This window comes from Caenorhabditis briggsae (assembly GCF_000004555.2).
Source record: "Caenorhabditis briggsae complete genome, chrX, whole genome shotgun sequence".
Classification (NCBI taxonomy): Eukaryota; Metazoa; Nematoda; class Chromadorea; order Rhabditida; family Rhabditidae; genus Caenorhabditis; species Caenorhabditis briggsae.
The window spans coordinates 20,414,373-20,435,958 of NC_013491.2; the positions used below are offsets into that span (position 1 = coordinate 20,414,373).

The 21,586-nt window shown below is 35.8% G+C and overlaps 3 protein-coding genes across 3 annotated transcripts; all 3 read right to left on the bottom strand.

Moving 5' to 3' along the window:
* Positions 1–2,749: 2,749 nt before the first annotated feature.
* Positions 2,750–7,791, bottom strand: CBG10189 (the record flags this gene model as incomplete). The annotated part of the gene is made up of 11 exons (XM_045240702.1): positions 2,750–2,932; positions 3,013–3,204; positions 3,493–3,836; positions 3,887–4,111; positions 4,159–4,257; positions 4,304–4,537; positions 4,582–4,869; positions 5,670–5,729; positions 5,777–5,872; positions 5,925–6,608; positions 7,656–7,791. The coding sequence occupies 11 exons, from the start codon at positions 7,789–7,791 to the stop codon at positions 2,750–2,752; spliced, it is 2,541 nt and encodes an 846-aa protein (XP_045094248.1).
* Positions 7,792–10,990: 3,199 nt separating this feature from the next.
* CBG10190 lies at positions 10,991–15,770 on the bottom strand (the record flags this gene model as incomplete). Its single annotated transcript, XM_045240703.1, has 8 exons — positions 10,991–11,185; positions 11,252–11,317; positions 11,392–11,478; positions 11,540–12,222; positions 12,269–12,430; positions 14,737–14,814; positions 14,862–15,467; positions 15,695–15,770. The coding sequence occupies 8 exons, from the start codon at positions 15,768–15,770 to the stop codon at positions 10,991–10,993; spliced, it is 1,953 nt and encodes a 650-aa protein (XP_045094247.1).
* A 1,793-nt stretch (positions 15,771–17,563) lies between these two features.
* On the bottom strand, positions 17,564–20,996 carry CBG25754 (the record flags this gene model as incomplete). Its single annotated transcript, XM_045240704.1, has 7 exons — positions 17,564–17,743; positions 18,182–18,376; positions 18,420–18,613; positions 18,661–18,834; positions 19,101–19,826; positions 20,046–20,414; positions 20,639–20,996. The coding sequence occupies 7 exons, from the start codon at positions 20,994–20,996 to the stop codon at positions 17,564–17,566; spliced, it is 2,196 nt and encodes a 731-aa protein (XP_045099018.1).
* Between the last annotated feature and the right edge of the window lie 590 nt (positions 20,997–21,586).

A 21,586-nucleotide genomic window follows, 5' to 3' on the forward strand; every position in this document is an offset into this window, starting at 1 on the left:
AAACTGAAGGATGTTGAGTGTGACACAGGATCCTACACGAAATTTTCGAAAAATCCGGTCGAGGCGAGTTTAAAGATGGATCACTGCTCATTACTCATAAGGACTCAATTCGAGAAAAAAAAGAAAAAAAATTGGGAGACTAGCTAAAATGACGAGAGGTTAAAATTGGTAGATGAGAGATAGATTACTACTCATTGCTCAAGAAACCTAGAGAAGGCATAGACAGATGAAGAATTATGAGCAATCGCCTAAAATGGGCGTGGTCTCGGGATTTTAGCTTGGCTGAGTAACTCAGAAGAGGAGCGCGCTCTCAGAAGAGAAAAAAAAGCAAAAGGACGTTTAGACGATTTGAATTGGAATATACCAAAAAATTAGTTTTGGATTGACACATGTAAATAGAAAAACTAAATAGGGTAGAATTCGAAAAAAATAAGACATTTATAAAAAATTAAAATCAGAAGTTTTGGACTCCCAAGTTTTTTTTAAAGCAGAAAGCCGGATACCAAAAAACTCGAACTGAAAACTTATTCAGTGAACAATGATCATTTTTACAATTCTGAAAATGTATTCATTCTATACTTGCACTTTAAACTTGATTATCTCAATTTATATATGAGACATGAAAAATGTTTCAACTGATAATTTACTAATCACAATGCCTCCAATATTTTACCAGTTGTCATATTTTTGATATCTCTCATAGAAATTGAGATAATTGAACTCAAAGTTCAAGAATAGTAGAGTGTTTACGGTATGCTGAACATTCCGAAAAATTGATGTAAAGAAAACCTTGAATAATAAAGAACCTTGAACACTGTTATTTTGCTAAGTTGAATTTTCAAAAAAATAATTTTAAACTTCGAAGATAATGCTCTGGTTTTGTTTATTATGCTCTGAAATTTTCAGACAAATTGAAAGATTGTGGACTTCTTTTTTAGGATTCCAATGTCTAAAAATAATTACTTTTCCTGTTTATACAATTTCAGTTAATCCCTAAGTGTTTGTGACTATGAAGAATTTCAAAATTCTATTCAACAAAATTCTTACGTAACACATGTAACCACTTTTAGTTTGAAATATGTCCTTTGTCGGAACATTTCTACCGAAAAAGCTCGAAAAAAGAAAACAAACTGCACTTCTTTTGATGTAATCTACCCACCATTCACTTTTGCCGTTGTTGAACCTAGTCATTTTTCATTTTCCCTGGTTTCGAGACCCAAAAATACTCTAGGCACAAAAAATCGGTCCCCAATATTTTTTTCAAAATTCCTAAAGCAAGATTTCGGCGGTAGAAAACAATCATGTCAAAAGCTGTCAAAAAAATGAATTCTATTCTTCTGAATTCAAGATGACTTAGGTTGCGTGTATGAAACAATTGAGTGATTAAATTTCTGTCACAATGAGGACTCATCGAAAATGCTGAAAACACAAAATTCAATATGGCAAAAAATTTGAGGTCAAGATGTAATCACCAATTCTAAATTATGCAGAAATAACTTGCAAATATTTTCTCAGAAAAAAAGAGCATTCTAAAAAATATGAAGATGGGTGAGCTCTCTCATTTTAGAATTGAAGTGGCATTAGCTTCCTCCGCAGACGAAAAAAATGAAGGAAATTGCTAGATGAGATGTAATGATTTGTTATACTCTTCGTTTCTAAAAAAGAAAGAATAGGAGAAAGATGAACTCTGTATTTAGCAAACGAAAGGGGGTGCTAGAAACACATTTTTTGCATCAAAAAACTATGAAAAATTTAGGCCGAGGTATACGGTAGCCGATATTTGGAAAACAAGTTTTTTTGATAATCTGACTTGAATTTCGATAATCAAATTTTTGTGTTTGTTTTGTGCACTATACAATCCTAAATCAAAATCTTGAGTTTCACGAGCAAATGTCTAGAAAAATGTATAGAGGCTGAAACTGGGATGTTGATTTTTCGACTTTGAAAGTTAATTTCAGCTTTCGAGTGAAATTACTCTTCTTATTTTTTTCGGTGTCAAATAAAGTTTGTATTTTCATCGCTTTCTTGTCTTGGAAAAATGGGATTCCGAAAACCAAAAAATTCGGAAATCTTCAAAATCGGAATATTTCGATTGCCCGAAATTCCGAAAATTAAAAAAAAATCTAATATTCTGAAATTCTGAAATTCCCAAAATTTCAAAATAGGAATATCCCAAACTCCGAAGTTTTCAAATTCCGAATTATCCGAATTTCAGAAATTTGCGACATTTCAAAAAGATTGAAATGAAACCATTCCTGAAACGATTAATGCAATTCCTGAAACGATTGATGCAAAATAATTTTAAAAAATAAATGCATTCAATAAAACATTTTTTCAAATTGAACTTTAGCAAATAACAAGAACAACATGGAGAGAGAGATAAAAAATTAATTCCGGCAAATTTAATCGATTGTAGTGTAACGTAACTAACAAATATGAAAAAAAGTGAGAAGAAGATGACTGATCGCTTAGAGAAAGTAGCAAAATGAAAAGAGGATGTACAAACATATTGTTAAAAGATTATTCTCCAATCATAAGAAACTAGAAAAAATTGGGAGAAAAATAAGGTAATCTAGGCATCTGAAATGTTTTCAGAAAGAGGGAAAGAGGTAAAATGGCTCTTTAAAGCAAATTATTGAAATTGAATTGTCAAAAAAATACGATTGCTAGTGCTAGTAAACTACATTTCAGAATTACAAACATTGGAGGAAAATAAGTTAAAAAAAACGAAAACAAGGAAAAAGTGAATCTAACTTTTGTGCCGATTTTGCATGTTCATTTCGTGCCGCATTTTGTTCATTCCTGATATTGATTGAATTGCAGCTTGGTCTGGATGCTCTCCGCAGCAATAAAATACGTCTTCTGTCCATTTCTGATTATCCAACCGAAGGCAAAAAACATGCCACCATTTTCCGCACAAATCACATCGAACCTGTAAAATTGATAATGAATAGCATAACTTTGCTGAATATTGGATGGAACTCAAAAAAGTCACTACAAAATATAGCTTACCCATTGTGCGTTATTGACCTCTCCAAGGCAATTTTTGTTGAAGTGTTGGCAATCATTTTTTGTAGAATCTGCTTCAGTGTAATCTTCGTCATCGTATTCAATTTTTATTTTTTTCTTCTCGTTTTCAAATTTCTCCCAATTTGCTGATTTCCTTGGTCTTCCCCGCTGTCTCTTATTCGGCGTTTCGAATCCCTGAAAAATGATAATTAAAACATCATTATCTGTATAATAAAATTTTTTGAAGAGATTTAAGTTTTTTCTAAAGACTATGAAAATTCAAACTCCTAAGACGTCTGGTTAAAAATCTATAACTAAAAAAAAAAAACTAGAAATAAGCAGACTCATTGAAATTTAGACTATAAAATAAAAACATTTTTGATGAAAAGTGGCATTTACTAAATTAAAAAAAAAGGAATCTGTTGAAAGACTTGATACATTCCATCAGAAAAAGAAATTTGCCAATATTGACAGTGGATGGGCCTTGTTCATTTTTTCTTGAAAACTCACTTTTGGTTCTGACACTTTCTGTTGTTGGGTGTCTATTTCCATCAAATCGTCGCCAATTTGAGATACATCACACTTCTGCGGGAAACTTTGGAATACATTGGAAGTTGCTCGAGTAAGTTCTGAGTTGAGAGGTAGAGCAAAATTGTGGTTCTCATCCTGTGACGTCTTTCTCTTTTTATGAATCTCGGTGCCCGACGGCAATAAAGCTCTTTTCGTCGATTTTCTTTCTTCTGGTGAATTGTAGACAACTGCGTCGTCATCGTCCGTCAAACCAGTTCGCGGAATATGTATACGGGGAATTCGGATTACCAAGCTCTCTGAAATTTTAACAATAAACATGTCTAATTTGAATTGTTTTATATTTTACCTCGTCTGAGACCCGGATTCCCATCGAAATTACTTAAAGGTGACACATCATATGTTTCCTCAGGAAGATTATTTGTCAAACATTGTTGGCTCGAATCCTCAGAAATATTTGGGCTTGCTGATACAGCTTCTTGTTGTAATGACGATACTGGTGACATCATCTCCTCTTCTTGACTGTCGGTGTTTACAGAGCTAGGCTCTTGGAGTCTCGATGAACTTGTGGTTTCTGTAAAGAGGAAAAACTTGGAGGAAATAAAGGTGTTCTCTGATAACCTCCAAGAAGGTTGTTTTGAGAATTTCCATGATTTTGGTTAGCTGTAAGCCCAACATTAGCTGAAACGTGAACTGATGATGCCAGACCTATTCTCGATTCTGGAATTAAAAACAAGCTTTTGAGTCACTGAAAATGAAAAAGTACCATGATGTTCATTTGAAGAAGCATTAAAAGCTGGAGAGGTGCCAGAAGTTGATGTATGCGCGCCTTGTAATAAGCTGGTGATACTGTGCAATACAGTTGAATCGCTGGCATTGAAAATAGTATTAGTTTCGATCGGATTCTTAGAGAATTGCGATTCTGGAGGTGATTTCATTGCAGCAAGCTCATTGATTTCTGACATCTGTTGCCCATTTTGTGAAATGATTGGGATGAAATCTGAAAAACAAACTACAGATCAAATTGCATTTGTTTGTTATTACTTCCAACTCCTCCATCAGAAGGTGTAGCAGATATTGGTGGGGAAACATCCTGTCCAACTGATGTCTCTTGATTGTATAAAAACTGAGGATTAAACCCGGGGAATGGGAGAAATCTCAGTTGGAAATTTCTGAGTAAATCAAGTTGGTCTAAATGTTGGAGACTCGTAAAAACGTTTTGAGGTTGTTGGAAACTTGTAGAAGGATTGTTGAGGATCGATGACAAGAATTGACTTCTTCCCAACAGACCATTCATACTCGGATTAAGAGCGACTGGTTGTGGTGTGCATTCTGAAAATTGCATCTCCCGGAAATTGTTGTATTAGTTATTATTAAAATAACGAAAAGCCTACAGTACCGGTTGATGAGATATACAAAAACGTCTTTTAAGTTGACTTGTGACCACTTTCGTCATTTTGCCATTCTGAAGCTCAGCTGTCAAGTTTCCGATCACTACTCAGCTCTACACCTACCAAATGTTTCAAAGTGATCTGAAACTTGACAGCAGAGCTCCAAACTTCTAAAAACGAATATTAAACTTCTAAAAACAAACTTCTAAAAACGAATATTTCCTCTAATAAAAGCCCACCTCTAATAGAAACCCACCCTTTGACGTGCTTAAAAACATAGAAGCCCACTTTTTAACGTAAGTTCATGCAGCTCAGGTCGTGCAGTTCGTCTTTTCGGTTATTGGAGGGATTTTTTTTCCTAATTAAAACCTTTCTTAATAATTTCAGCTTTTGATAATTTCTTTAGAAGGAGGTTGAAAAATAGAAGCCTGTGGGCTTCAATTAGAAGAATTACAGTAGCTAAAAATAAACTAAAAATAGTTTTTGTCTATATTTTAATTGGTATTGTAACGTAAAAACTGCCGGGACTTAGAAAACTTAGAAACCCAATTATCTCAGTTTCTAAAAAAGATAGCAAAAATCTGTCAACTGATAATTTTTTTGCCATAATATCAGTAACAGTTTATCAATTGAAACATTTTTGATATCTATTATAGCAATTAAGATAATTGAGCTTGAAGTCAACCTTTTATTTGAGTTTTTACTGTATACGGTAGAACCTAGCGTTTTAATAAATAGTACCTGGAGATGGTTCCCGTGAAACACTAGCACTGCTGTCTCCATTTCTAGTAGTATTCCTCTCTGAAAAAGATTTGATTGGAAAATACATCACTTTTCGTGTTACTCACTTCTTTCAGGGAATAAACTCAACACGTTTTGCGATTTACACGCGATTTCACAGACTCTCCTCACGCCATACTGATCCGAATTCATCAACCAGTGATCTGAAAATTATGCAGTTTTTAGTTTACATAAAAGAATGTTTTTCAAAATCACCTTTTGCTTCCTGTAGCAATTTTCGATCGACAATCACATTCTCCGATCCAAAGTATGCCTTGATCTTCAAAGGATGGTTTTGGAATTTTGGAACGTCGAACGTGTACCGACGACGGATTACCCCATCTTGGAAGTAAAGACTTATCCGCTGATAAGATAACTTCAATGAGAAAAGCGGCATTTCCTCATTTCTCGACGTGTTGGTTCTTTGTAGAGCAAAAATCATCTCGATCGGACTCATTATATGGATGAAAAACATTTTCTTCGATTGCTTTCCCAGCGTTTCCTTTATCTGCCACGTTCTTCTTCTCGAGGCTTCAGAAATATAGCTCCTCAAGCTCATTCGGTTATCCTTCGTCAGCACGGCTTTGATGTCAAATTTTCTGTTTGTGTTTTGGATCCACGTCTTGCTAGTATAACCGTCATCCGTTTGAATGGTTATTTTACTTTCCTGATCCAGCTGGTTTTCCGGCAAAAATGAGACACGAGGGCCCAGAATGAATTGTCCCTTGCCGATTCTTTGAATTGAAGTCGAGTGACCATCATCGGTTGATCTGTCACCTATTCCGGAAACTTGAAGAAGAGCTGGGCCGTCAGCAGATGGAGTGATTTGATGATCGTTAACGCCATTAATCATCAATCCAGGAAACGCCGGATTCAGATAACTGGGAATTTGTTGAGATTCTGAAATGTATCAGGTAAGTTAGCGCTACATAACCATGTGCATGAATGTGTCTTCTAAAAATTTGTGGAGATTTCATAGTTTCTTTTCCAAAAGTTCGAAAATTCCGTTTTTGTTAAATTCAAAAGATTCCGTAAATTCCACTTTCTTAATATTCGGATAATTCCTAAATTCCGAAATTCAGATTTTTTTCAAATTTAAAAGTCTCGACTTTTCAGATTTTGGACTGTTACGTAAATTCATTTTTTTTTTTTGAAATTTAGGATAATTTGAAATTCCGAACTATTAATTGTTTTATTTTGTAATTCAATCCGAAATTCCAAAATTTGAAGTATGTAAAATTGGCGAATTGCGATTTTTGTTCATTCGAAATATTACGGAGTTTCGAAGTTCCGATTTTTTCAAAATTTGAAAAAAATCTTCCGTATTTCTTAAATTTCAATTTTTCAAGATTCAGATGTTTCGGAAATTCTGATTTTCGAATTTTGGTTTATCTCGAAATTCTGTTTTTTATTTCAAAATTCGGATGATACTGAAATTCTGAAATTTCAATAATCCAAGTTCTCATACCAAATTCTCAGATTCCAACAATATTTTTGATTGTTTCGAGTATGGCGCGAGGTGGTACGTGGCTCACTTTTTATGAGGCCATTACAAAAGTAAGGGAACGGGAAAATGACAAATAACTCGTGTGAGCCTGAATGTGTTTTATGACAAATATTCCAAAAGGTCAGTACGGGATACTGTAGAATTTTCTATTCAAAAAGGATCTTTCAACAACCTACAAAGTTTTGATTTTAGAAATCTGAATCATCCAGAGGTTCCAAATCTCCAATTTTTGAATATTGGATAACTTCGAAAATTCAAAAGTCGGTTTTTTGATATTCCGGAGTTTCAACTTCTTAGAATTCAGAAAATTCAGAAGATCAAATTTTTAAAAATCTGAATACTTTGAAAATCCGAAATTTCAAAATTGTTTTGACTTCCTTATTGTAATTTTCAAAATTTCTCTATTTGAGGGATAAGCTTTTTGAGAATTAAAAAATTACCCGGCTTCAAATATTGGTTCCTTCTTGCTTCTCCCATAACCACAGCTGCTGGTGCACCTGTTCCAAATCCAAAAGGTGCGAGCATCATCAACAAAGGATTGGGAGGCGGCACAGCGCCAGTGGCAGGGTTCATCATAATTGTCGGTGTTTGTTTGAAGTTTTTCAATTGACGATGAAATTAAGCTTGTCTGAAATTTTATTGAAAATTTGCAAAATCTTGAAAAAAAATTTTCGTAAAAAACAACAAAAAAGAAACAAAAAATTCTGAATTTTTGAAAAAAATTTATTCAAAGATTCTTCATCTGGCCAGGCTGTAAGTTTTAATGGTCTAGGTTTTCTACAAAAAAGGACCCGTTGCAAATATGACTTTTTTCCGAAAAATTCCTAAAATTCTGACCATGTCGAAGGCACATGCGAAAAGAAAAAAGAAAAAAAAAAAAGCAAAGTTTTGTGAAGAAATTCCAAAGCTCCGAAATCCCAACATTTTCCAAATCGGGTTACCCCGAAATTCCGAAATTCTGAATTTCTCTAAATCGGAAGATTCTGGATTTGGGAAATTTAAATGACATTCCGGAAAACTCCGAAAAGGTTCCGAACATCCCCTGGCAAATTTCGAAAAAAATATTTAGAAACCTATAATTTTTGCACTGGTCTGCTCATTTTTCGAAAAATATTCTCTCTTAAGCTACCCTAGTTCCAAAAAAACTGTTTTCAAGAAAAAAAACTTTGAAAGGGAACCTCCCTAACAAAATAAATCACCCAAGTTTTCTCGTTACCGGGATTAATGATACTTATATTGTACCACCCAGGTGCGAGGAACAGAAAAAAAATTGTTTGAAAAAGAACGAAGAGAGGACTAATGACAGGTGCATTGCTCATTAATCTTTCAATTATGTTATTGGAAATTTAAAAAAAATGAAAAGGACACAGAGAAATTTCTGCCAAAAAACAATTTTGTATAAATGTGCAGTGAGGTAAAAAGAGATTAGTACACAAAAATAGGATGAGAAGATTGCATATTAGTGGATTTTTGGAAGAAAGAAGAGAATTTAGAACACCATTATTTGGAGAAAATAAAGAGGATGAGTATTTTATACTCTATGTGTGTGGGATGATCGTAGACATGTTGATACACTACAAATGATTCTGAAATTTGAAGTCTATAAACTTCAGCCCCCACTCTTCTTGATATATGGGAGGGTAATTTTAAAGCAACTCCGGGCATTCCAAGTTGGACATAATAAAATCCCACGCAGGTTTTACGGCACCCTACTCCGATCATTGAAATTAGGAAAAAACGTTTTTGGTTTGTTGAACTGAAGGGGGATTGAAATTAGCTCCAAACCCAGAAGGAGGTTACGGAAATAGAAATTCACTGAAATTTCAAAAATTTAAATATCCCATACAAAGTTTATTTTTAAAAATTCGAAAGTTTAGAAAATAGCCTTTTTTCAAAATATCCAGTTATCAGAATTCTGGAGTTCTTAACAATGTTAAAGCCGGCCGATGGTTCCGACGGTGTTGCTATAATTTGGAATCTTTTTTTTTATTGAAATAATCTCCAAAGTTTCATTTCGAGAATTTTCGGAAGTTTTGGAGAGGTAACATTTTTAACTCCCTTAAAATTTTAATTTTTTTTCAGAAATTAAATTTTTACTGTGCTAAAGACATTTGGAAAATGGGAAAAATAAGAATTTGAAATAATGATAAAAATCCAAAAAATAGAAGATTCCAGAAAAAAAAATTGATGAGAAACTTTTACGAGGCGATTACAAAAGTGAAGGGAAGGGAAAATGACCATTCAAGGGTTATAACTCGTGGGAGCCTATGTTAATGCATTTTATGACCACTATTAGAAAAAGGCACGACTGGATACTGTAGAATACTGTATACAAACAATAGTTGAAGAATTTTATATTATTCCGATGCCATTTACATGTAAAGATTTCGAAAAAAAGTAGAAAAAACCCCAAAAAGAGTCAGGATATCACCCCTTAATTTCCGGCTTAAGGGGCCCTAGTCACCAAGGCGACCATGTGGAAAAAAAACAAGTATAAAACAAAAGAGGGCTTGTAGAAATATCCCATAACACAAATTCCCAGATTTTTGGGTGTCCGGAGCATAGCCAAAACGACGCTCCGCCCCATTACGCTCTTTTTTGGACGCCGCCTATTTTTATGTCTCTGCTCATCGTCTATCCCCATAGCACAAGTAGGTTTCGCTGTTCAGTTGTGAATATAAAAAAGAAATGTGTGCCGAGAAATCTAACCATTGAAAAAAAAAATCAAGGTTAACTTTCGGAATCGGAAGGTGAAGTACGAAAAAGAAAGGGTCGGTCCAAATTGATAAACAAATTGAAAAATCACTGCGTGAAAATTGAGTCTAACGAAAAGTTTATATTTCAAACTTGAATTACAAACAGGACAGTTCCTAGAGATGTAGTGGTTCTGAATTCCATATTTTGTATTCCGTTTGCAGGAAAGTGAGTCAAGACTCCGCCTACTCCGGCAGCCAGTGGCTAATTTTTTTATTGAGGGTGTCTTCATTAGCATATCATGTTACTATCTATGAACACGCTCTTGGCATCTTCCCGTCGAGTTCCTGTGCTCATCGTAAATTAAAAGAGTGTCATAAAATCGACGGAGTCAATCAAAGAGAGTTTACGCGTGTCTCCTTTTCCCGCCAGACGTCTTTTTTATACGTCTACAAAAAAGAGCTGGCTGTCTCGAAGCGGCACTCTTGGCAGTATTATGTTCTCCCTTTTTGATTAAAAAAGGTTTGAAAAATTTAACCTGGAATTTCGAGAACATTATTTTTTTTTCATGTCCCCCCACCTTTAAAAAACTCTTCTCAAAAATGTATCAAACAAATTTTTTTTTGATAAATTTCGACCAAAAAACATACTCATCCCGGCCGGGTCTTCAACGATTTTCGCAAGTATGTAACTGCTCTTTTTACCGGCTCAATTGGTTTTTAATCAGCAATTAGTATTATTGCGGTTGTGTTTGATGCGCGGTTCTGGGTTGCCTTTATTATGAGGTGGAAAAAAATTTGAAAAGTAGAATATAGGAACCATAACAAATTTAAAAAATCTATTGATGTTTACCAAAAAAATTGGGGGGGGGGGGGTAATACTGTGAGATGAAATAGACAAAGGGCAAAACTGAACATTGCAGATTTTTTGCACAATAGTATGAAGAAAAATTCGAATTTTGGGAACAGACTCCAAAAAGGGAGCAAAATAAACGAGGGGACTGGAGAAGGACTGGGCAGGTGTGAAAGGAGGAAGATAGTTTCGATGTAGGATAATCAACTGGGAAGTAATAGATATCAGGTTAATCGAGAAGTTTATTCTTTCTGGCCTGTTCCTTCTGGATCTGAAGCCACTTTTTCTTAGTCGTCCCTTCTAGTGAATCTTGCGCTTTCTTGGAGTATTCTCCATGGCAGCAATGAAATGCATTTTTGTACGCCTTAATTTCAAGGCGGATACAAAACGCGTGCCACCACTTGTGGCATGTGTCGCATTCCATCTGTAAATAGTTACAGTAGAATGAATTTGTTCCGCTATAGTTTAGGTTTTGTAGATCTTTACTTACCCACAGATCATCAGTCGTCCCATTTCCGATCAGACAGTTGGGATTGAATGAGGGGCACCAGTTCGACTGAAATAATATTCAAATTTGGGTTTGAATATTCTATATTCAAGCACTAGAGGTTCAAAAATCCGAAAACTCACCCGATCTTCATTGTCTTCTTTAGAATGATGATCTTCTTCAGATGATGTTGCATCCACAACTGGTGGCTTTTTTTCGCTGTTCTCGGTCTGATGGGCTTTCGAATATTTTGAGTAACACCGACACTCTTCCTTCTTCGTTTTTTTTCACTTTTTCATACAAAGAATCGGATGACGAACTGGACCATCGTTTACGGGATGATGAGCCACGCTCATCTTCCTCACTTTCCTCATCTGAATCTGGAGTTTGAGCCAGTTTCTTCTTTTTATCAAAGTTCCTCGAGTGTGGTAGACCCTCTTTCTGTGAAGAAACCGTCTTGGTCTTAAGCGATTCGTGAGCAGCGACCCTTCTCTCTGGTTCTTCTTGTCTGTCTGCCCTTTTTTGTACGATAACAGCAATTTCCTTCTTTTCTACTTGTTCCTTGATTTGCTGGAGATTTGAAGGCAAAAGCAATTTTTCTGGATTATGAGCATCTTTAACAGGTTTTTTCTGATCAACTGCTTGGTTTCGCTGTTGCACAAGTGCTAGTAAAACTTTGGTCATATCCTCATTTTGAATGAGACGAGAAGGAGACTGTTCTGGATGACTTGTCAGTTCTCCTGGGTTAACTGCTTTCCTGGCTGGCTCTTCGGATTTTTTCAGATTTATTTGTGGGGCGAAACCTGCTGAATCTCTGTCTCCTTGTAGGTCATCCATTCGGGGCTTTTGAATCTTCACCTGCTCTTCAACAGAAGAGACATCAGGGGAAGGGACGGGCGAGCGGGCTGGTGTTTCATTCACCACATCGATTTCTTCTTCACCTTCATCTTCAATTTGCCCTTCAGCAAGTAATTCTGAAATACATAGAATTCAAAAACAGGCTAACTGGAATACACATACCTCCAGTATGTGGTGCAAGTGTAACATGTGACGAAGTTCTTGAATCCACTGATGGGTTTTTGAAAGCATTCGCATCTGGAGATGAAGTCGAATTTTGATTCAAAGATTGTAGCCTTCCAGAACTTTCTTCGTTGGTGGGGGACGAAGAATTATCACTATTCCCTGTAAATTTTTCACCGTAAAACCAGTAATATATAGATCAGCTTTTCATCTGATATTTTTGTGCCAATTTATCACATTTCCTGTAAAGGATATAAAGAATGCGTCAACTGATAAAATGTTTTCGATTATATGGTCAACAATTTTTCAGTTGACAACTTTTTCATGTCCTTGACAAGAACAGTTATATTAGGTTGGCAATTAAGTCTTTGTGCACTTCTGTTTTCCTCTTTTCTCTCAACTAAGCTAGAACAATAATATGTGTGTAACCGGATATGGTATATAAGATGATAAGGTTATTCACAATAACCATCATTTGCCCTGCTCTCATTCCGTTTGCGAACGAGATGCCCCTTTTGATACCCACTGTTTTTGGGTGAAATTCCTGTTTGATGACGTCTACTGGCTGTTTATCGAAGTCAAGACATTGGGCTTTTCTGTGATGGTTAGTATGTATGACTCTCTTCTTATCTAACAAGGAAAGTGTTTTCAGACACCGGTTGAGAATTTGTTGAAAATTTGAACAAGTATACAATATGAGCCCCTGAACATGGTGTCATTTTTTGTTTTTCCAACTCGGCCTTCAGAAGCTGAAAATTTGCGTCTGAAATTTTAACATGCTTTTAGGCGCCTTTCCCCCTTTCTTATATTCATTCAGTAAAGAGGAGAGAGCAGCGAGAAGTGGTGTAGCGGTGAGGAGGGACGGACGTGTCTGACAAGGGTCAGGTTCGATACCCCTCTCCAGAATCTTTTTAGTTGTTTTTTTCTGAACCTCTGGAAGTCTCAATAAGTTGCATAAATTTTTTTCGAAATTTTTTTAATCCAGATTGTCATTTATTTGGAAAATATCATTATTTTTGATAAAATTCGAAAATAACTGGTAGATGTTCTGGAAAACTTCTGGAAGCCCCACTTTCAAGTCTTCGCTAGTCGAATTGGTAGTCTGATTTCCCTAGATTGTCTCATTTCTGCCTTGGAAAAAAGCAATATAAATCAGAAACTATTCAATTCATAACTATTTGAGTTCTTCTCGTCAATTTTCGAAGTCTACGATCCATTGAAGTTTCTAAAGAAATCCCTTATTTGTGATTTCGAGAGGTATTCAGGCTATCACATCTTGTGAAAATACGCATTTCATCATTTATCTACGTTTGGAACTCATTTTAGCTCATTTTGAAAATTTTCGAAAAATTGTAAAAATTGCCAAAGGGGTACCCCATGCGACATTTTTTCAAAAAAAATTTTTTTTGAAAAATGAGGAAACTTTCTCAGATTGTAGAGCAACATTTAAAAGTACGATTTACATACAAAAAACGTCGAAGAACTGTTATTAACCCTTTCAAAAATTCACTCCAAACATGAGAAATTAGCACTGATTTCACTTAAACAGCCCATAACTTATTTCACAGGGCCGATTTGGAAAAATTGACTTCAGTTCTGTGATGAGCGTGCCCAAAAGTACCAATGACAAAAGTTTGAACAAATTCTCAACCGTTGTCTGAAAAGACTTCCCTTGTAAGGTGATAATATAATTCAGCCGCTTAAAGTTCCGGAGTAGAGTAAGGAGTTGCATGCTCATGTTCATTTGCCGCTGAACCACAAAATCGGTCAAACTTTACAACGGTTTCTCTATGGGGACACTGTCTTTGTAAACTTCCATCAGGCTGTAATAAATATAGGATACTTTCAGGTTAGAAATAAATGTAAACAATATACAGAAATTTCACCCAAAAAAAGTCGGTTTGAAAAGAGGAATCCTGTTCGCAAGCGGAATAAGAGCAGGCCAAATTATGGTTATTGTGAATAACCTTATCATCTTATATGTATACCATATCCTGTTACACACATGTTACTTTTCCAGCTCAGTTAAGAGAAACAAGGAAAACAAAAGTGCACAAAGATTTAGTTGCCAACCTAATAATTGAACACAAAATTAAAAGTTAGGGGTCCTTTATATTACAGCTTTTACGCTCTATGAACACAAACGTTTGGTGCAAGTAACAGCGGGTTTGTGCAGTGCTAAATGTTTTATAGTGCTTTTGTGAATAAATACCATGAAATAAACAAAATTTTCAGTTCTAAATCGTGCTGAAAGAATGCAAGTGAACGGAAAAAGACAGAACAACAAAAAGGGAAGAACAGTATTAAAGGTGCATTACAAATTGTGGAACAAGGCTGATACAGTTTCTAAGGTGTGTTGATTTACCAGCTGAAGCAAATAAGTTGTTCCGAGAAGAGCTGACTGTTGAATTTGTGTTTAGTGTCGGTTCTGGAAAGGTTATGATTTTCTAAAAGTCAGTGATTAGTACCTGTTGAACCTGAGTTGGATGATGTTGTTGGGGTGACCTCTTTCGGTACAGAACAGGCGGGACTTCCCATAAAGTTTACTGAAAAATTTTTGCTTTTGATTTTAATCAGATATAGATTTTTTGACCTGGAAACAAGGATGGTTTGATTTTCAACTTGATAACAAGTGGATCCGTGTTTGAAGGAACAACGAAGGTCGTTTTGGTAGGAAAAGTGAGTGAATCAAGTGTACCCGAGCCGTTGAAGAGTATGCACAGATTTTGCCCTATCAGAGAAATAGTTATCAATGGCACAGACACCCCCAGATGAATCGGTTTGAGGAAGTGTGTTAAGCTGTGGTTGAAACCACCCGAGATGGACAGAAATAATTCAGAAGAGCTTAATTTTTCCTTGATACTTGCGTTCCAAACATCTTGTTCTTTCAAGAACAGATTACCTAAAAACACGATCAACCGAACACGGAATAACTTCTTAATCAAACCTGTCAATGCATTCGAAATATTTTCATGTTTGAAGCGATTTGCAGATATATTCAACTCTCCTTCTGCGTTGAAAGACATTGATAAGTACACGGAGATGTTCGAGCAATGCACCCAGCTGTGAGTTGTATTTTCATCTTTTGTGTCGATGATGAGCTGGTGTTTTTTGAGTGCCACAGTTTCACATGATGTTTCAGCACTGGAAAGAGAAAAGAAGCCAGATAGAGAATCTCTGTTGGTCTGATTGCGAACCTCTGAAACTATTATCAGTTGTCAAACATTCTCGATTAGGTTTTTCTTGTAATTGGGCATCCGAAAAATTGCGCCAAGTTCAAAGTTTGACTTTTTTTTTGAATTACCAAAACCCTTTTCATTTCTTGAAGGGTCCGACCAAAGAACATCAATTCTGCTCGATTAACATTTGAATTTCCAGAAAATTCTCCGAAAACGCAAAGCATCTTATTTTAGGTACGAAACTAACCTGGCATTTCATCAGTTGCTCTGCTGGTACCAGTGAACCCATCATCAACGGGACCAGGTGCTCCGGAAGAGGACATTGTCTTTGTTTCTGAAACGAAGAATACTGAAGATTCTCACCAAAGAAACACGATGTTTTCAACAAAGGATGAAACAACTCTTTTCCTCCTTTCGGAATGTTGTGGTTTTATGAAAGATTTTTAGCGCAAAGAAGTTGATACCAGACAGAAAAACAAATTTTGAGGCTTGGAGCATTACAACTCGTGGTTTATAAAATAAACTCTCCAGTGTTTTGGTTTCCCTCGCAGGCAATTAGTAGTTGCCAGGTTAATCCTAGTTTTGTGTCTCAATCGACGTCATTGTTTTTTCCTTTGCTCCTTATCAGGGTGTCTGCTGCTCTTTCGTGGGAAAAGTGTAAACATTATTTACACTTCAAGGAATTCAAACTTGAGAAAAATTTTTGTTGCAAGAATACTATACTCAGTGAAGGCAGATGTAGAGAATCGTATCTTTGCATCACACACGATGAAAAAAAAATTGACAACGATCTATTTTTAACTCAAAGCGCGTAGGTTTTACTACAAAACATGTGTCAGATTATGATGAATGCTACGAAATATTGATGCAGACTTTTTTTGATTTCTATTTTTTTAGAACTCCCACAGAAGAATGGAGCTCAGTTTAAAAAGGGTTCATAAAGTTTTCGGAGTTTGTTTTGGGTTACGGTAGGTATGTAGTTTGACGTGAAGGTGTACAGTGACTAGTGCTCGTTTCCTATATGACATCGGACGGCGGAGCAAATTTCCTCGTCCTGGCTCAGCGACACTTCCAGTAGTGAGCTCACAAGTTCAACTTCTCGAGGAGCTTACATGAATAAAATTTGGAGAACTACAATTATTTTATCCCCCCCCCCCTCTCTTTTAAGAAGAAATCAAAATGAAGAAATAGATGGAAGCTGACGAAAAGTGGAAAGAAAGAAATCTGACTAAAAACAGAAAAGGTAAACAAAATGAACTAAAATTGAGAAAAACTTCAAGAAACAGGTGTGGGCAAAAAAAAAGAGACGCGGATGAGAGAGTAAAATAGCAAGCACTCATTTCTCAAATCACAATTGGACGCAGTGCTCTTTTTTCCAAACGAAGAAAAATATGTGACCTGTCACGAGGGTGGTGTGTTGATGGATGAATCGTATAGTAGTGCATATTTCGCAAATTGAAGATGAAAACCTAAAATGGTAATGAGTCAAATAGATGACGTGGACCAGCGAGAAGAAGACCAGGTTTTTTGAAGACTTTTTTCTTTTGCGGGACCAACATTTTGAGATCCGGTTTTTTCAGAAAGTTACTTTTTCACTGAAGTAAGGATTTCAGTCAGTAGAATTTTAAACCTGAAATGATCTATAATTTTTTACATAGTAACACTTTTTTGCAATAAAAAAATTATTCTGAAACCGGGATTTCAGTTCAAAACCATGCATTTTCTTTTTATTAATATAATCCAGAGATGAAACACACAATTCAGAGAGCATATTAAATGTAAAAAAATTTGAAAATTAGTGAAGATGATCAGAAGAATATTTTGAGATCATAAAGTTTAGGTAGAGCAATAAATTTTGAGGGATTGAGGAGGCGATAACTGAAAATAGTAGAGAACAGATGATAGTATACTAATGAATGGACAGGTTCTGATTGGTGAGATGTGGAACTAGCAAACATGCATAACTATCAGTGAAAATTTTGGGAATATATTAGAAAAATTGATTGTAAGAAGATTACAAAAAGTACGAAAATGACAGTTCAGTGCTCGATGAAAAAAATTTTAATGACAATTTGGGAATGGACGAGAAATCAAAGAATAACCATTACGGAACACATCAGAACCGGTACAAGGCTCTCCAGCGTCTGGCCGTTTGTCCACGTACTGCGCGGGTGACATCTTTGGATTTTCGTTCACCACAGCACCGCAGCTTCTTTTTCTTCTGTTCGGACCACTCAACGTTCTCTCCAGTGACACATACAGTATGCCACATTTGACCACAAATCCGACAGTTCACCTGAAAACAAAAAATCATTTATTATAGTTTTTATGACTGCAAATTTCATCTGTTGAAAAAATTAAAGGTGTATTATTACGTGGAAGCGTTCACCATTACTCGACTTGAATTTTCAAACTTATTTCAATACGCTTTAGCTAACTAATAAGAAAATAATCCCAAATACCGTACTTCCTCTAATAGAAGCCTACCCAGAAAGTCAACATTAAGCTTAATTTTTTCGATTCAAGTGGAAAACATCAAACATTTGTCAACTATTAAATTTGTTATCATAACATTTCCAAATGTTTGTTGTTGAACTTTTTTGATATACTTTACAAAGATTGAGATATATAAGAGCTCAAATTTGACGGGTTGGTGGTAGAGGAAATACAGTAGTTTTAAAACAAATCATTGACGAAAACCAGTAAACTAGTAAATGTTAATTATTTGACTCACTCGGAATAGATATTGCCCCATCAACATTTTTTCCAAGCAATGGGACTGGGAGACACCACATTTATCATTCTTTCTGCTGCTCATCGCATTATAATCTCTTGCATTATATTCGCAAGCTGATGATTCACTCTCAGAATAGTTTGAATCACTCGAATCCTCACTATCGGATAATTTCTCAGTTTCATTGATCAATTGCTGTAACAAACTATATGGAAAAATAGCGAATACATTTGCTAACCTTATCTGCTCCCAAACGAATCTTTTTCGGGACTGTTTCTAGCGGGGTATCTGCGTTGATTCGTTTTCTTCTTTCTTCCGTTTCTTTCAACAGCTTCTCCAGTACTTTTTGTAAATCAGGTGATTTGTCTACTGACAATAATCTTGCCTGTTCTAAATCGAGAATTCCCACATATCTCGATGTATTAGAACTGTCTGAAAACAAATAATTGTGAGAAATTTTGCAGAAAAATATACTTTACCGTCGGCCAGTAGGTTTCCTTCTATTAGTGCTGCAGTATTTATTCCTAGTTGAGCGGCAATCTTGGATTCCTTGCCACGGTGGTGACTGGCTCCAACTACCAATTGAGTCTCAGAACATTCTTTATGTTCTGATTTATTTCCATTGTTTCGACTTTCATTTCGCAAAACTGCATCTGGAACTTTTCATTTTTCAATTACCATAAACACTCTGATAGAGTGCCACTTAGCTTGTCAACTTTGAGCCCGTATATCTCTATTTTTTGTGCAAGATATCAAGAAGTGGTCAACTGATAAAATGTTTATCATAACTTCAAAAATATTTCATCTGTTTACCACTTTTCGGTGTCTTTCGCAGAAGTCGAGACAATTGAGGTAAAAGTTAGCGGGTCGAGTGACTCTCTATAAGAGTGTTTACAGAAAAAAATGTTTGATAACTCACTGTTTCCTGCAGTCATTGACTTTCCATTCGGTTGTTTTGCTGGAGCATTTTTCTGGTCAGTGTTTTCAGAAACTATCTGCGCCGTCCCCATTGAGTTGTTATCATTTTTTGATTGCATATCCACATATTTAGGTGAGAGAATAGCTGTGATTTGAAATTCTCCAGTTGCCGGGGTGTCAAATTTGATACTGGATAAAGGACACCATCTCTGAGTTATCTCTTCATCCTCGTTTCCACCATTTCTCATAGATAGTTTTCGGTCTTCCAAGGAGAATGAAAAAAGCGAAATCGGCTTTTCCGAATTTTCAAACTTTCCAATGAGAGGCGACATGTAGTTATATTCAATAATTCCGCTGATTGTGATCGTGAGGCATTGAGAATCCGCATTGTAGGTATTTTTGATAGCCCATTTGTTGCCGGCAGGAGGATCGTTGGTAGTTTGCTCGGGTGGTGTATGACAAGCCTGAATTTCCAAGAATCCCTGTTCATTGATGACGGCCAAGAAGAGGAACTTGGAGTCTCGGATATGTGTCCAATTTTGGAATTGGCTTCCGGAAGCGGTGCGGAACTCGAATTCACAAGAGAATTTAGTCCTTTTCAGGAGTTCGTCAATCATCATCGAGTTGAAAATATGATTGTTTTGTTTAGAAAGAATGGATTCATCATTTGTGTCTGCTTCTTGGTCCACTTCAGCGACTCTGTTTTCACCGTAATCTATTCCAGCATCTGGAAATTTGCTAGAAATTGTCTCAAAAATACTAGAAATAGTTTCAATAGAAGACCCGGAAAATGGAGTAAGGAACAAATTTGTGAAGGATTTTGGCGAAATTTTAAGTAGTATTATAGATTATAAGTAGATAACATTTTAAAAATTTTGTATTAAAAATTGCAAGAAACGTCCGAAGAATGTGAAGAATTGGGAAGACAGAAAAACATTTCACACACCTGAGAATTGGATTTTGATTCCATTATTTTCTGGTGCGGCGATTCTTGGATTATCTAGGATCGCTTCGACTGAGACTGCGTCCGTAGCTGCATGTTGTGGAGATCTGGTACCTTGAGAGATGCTTTCAAAATTACCAACGGAAGCATGCAACTGCTGTGGACTTGTCACTGGAGTTCTAGGAAACTCAATTGAATAAGGTACAAGATTTGGCATGGATCCTTCTCGAATTCGACGGTCTTCAAAATTAGAATCACTGCTCTGTGCATCTTGCGCCGCAATAGGAGAGAATATTTGTGCCAGTTGGCGTTCTAGTCTAGATTCTTGCATATCTTGGTCGGAAATCATAAGTTTTGCGATTTTCCTGCCTCCTGAAAATTAACGATGTTCAATAAAATCGGATTCATCTTGATTTCTATGCAAGATATCAGAAATCTGCAAACTAATAAAATATTTTTGATATTGCGATGAACAATTTGTCTGTTGCCAACATTTTCATATTTTTAGCAAAAACCAAGATAAAGCTGCTGATAGTTAAAAGGATCTTCTATTATAGGTCTTACCTATGTCAAATAAATCAAAGTTTGACACTTACCTAGATTCAACCCATCTGGAGGGTCCTGAACACTGTTTGCCGACGGACTGGAGATCAGCGAATGAGCATCCGGAAATTGTTGAGATGTCCCAAACGGGTTCAATAAATTCCAAGGATTTCCTTGAAGAAAGTTGCTCGTGTTGATCATATTATGGGGCATCATTGCTGGGAGTGGCTGACCAGCTCCTGGGGCAATTATGGGATTTATAAAGACATTAGATAATGTGCGTTGTGGTGCGTTAGCCATCCGGAAACCAAAGGCGTTGTTCATTACCTCATTGCTCGGAAAGAAGGGAACAAGTTGGTTTGCTTGTTGTGGTTGGGTGCTGAGATAACGAGAGATATCAGAGGTATCCATAATAATAACCCGCTGTTTGAGAATTCTGAAAAATATTGTTTCAAAAAATAACAAGACGGGAAACGTTGAGTTAGGGTAGATTAAATATAAAATGAAAGAGAGCAAAAAATACCAGAAACTGAATAAAATTAACTAATAAGGATCCTTGTCACAAAATACGCAACAAGTCTGAATAAATCATTAGACTTCGATACTGCCGGATGAAAATTAAACATAAAAACAAATAACGGGGAAGCAAAGAAAGCGAGACTATTCCGCTGAAATGTCATGAGAAATTGCAATATTTTCATTTCATTCTTTTGCAGTTCTAATTTGTTTTTCATAATATTTGACAGTTTCTACAAATCCCTAGAGAAAACTGAAAGAAATTACCGCAGAAAATGAGGGACTCGGAAAAGTAAATTGCGAAATCCTATTTTTGCGTTACAGTGACATTTTTTCAAGTGTGTCTCTGTTTTGTAATGAGAAAAGAAAATGAAACTGTATCGATGATTATGAGAACAAATCTTGCTGAAAATCTTAAAATTGAAATAAGGAAATTACGGGGGAAAACTTATGAAAAAAGAGATTTTGAGCATTCAAGTGGAAAA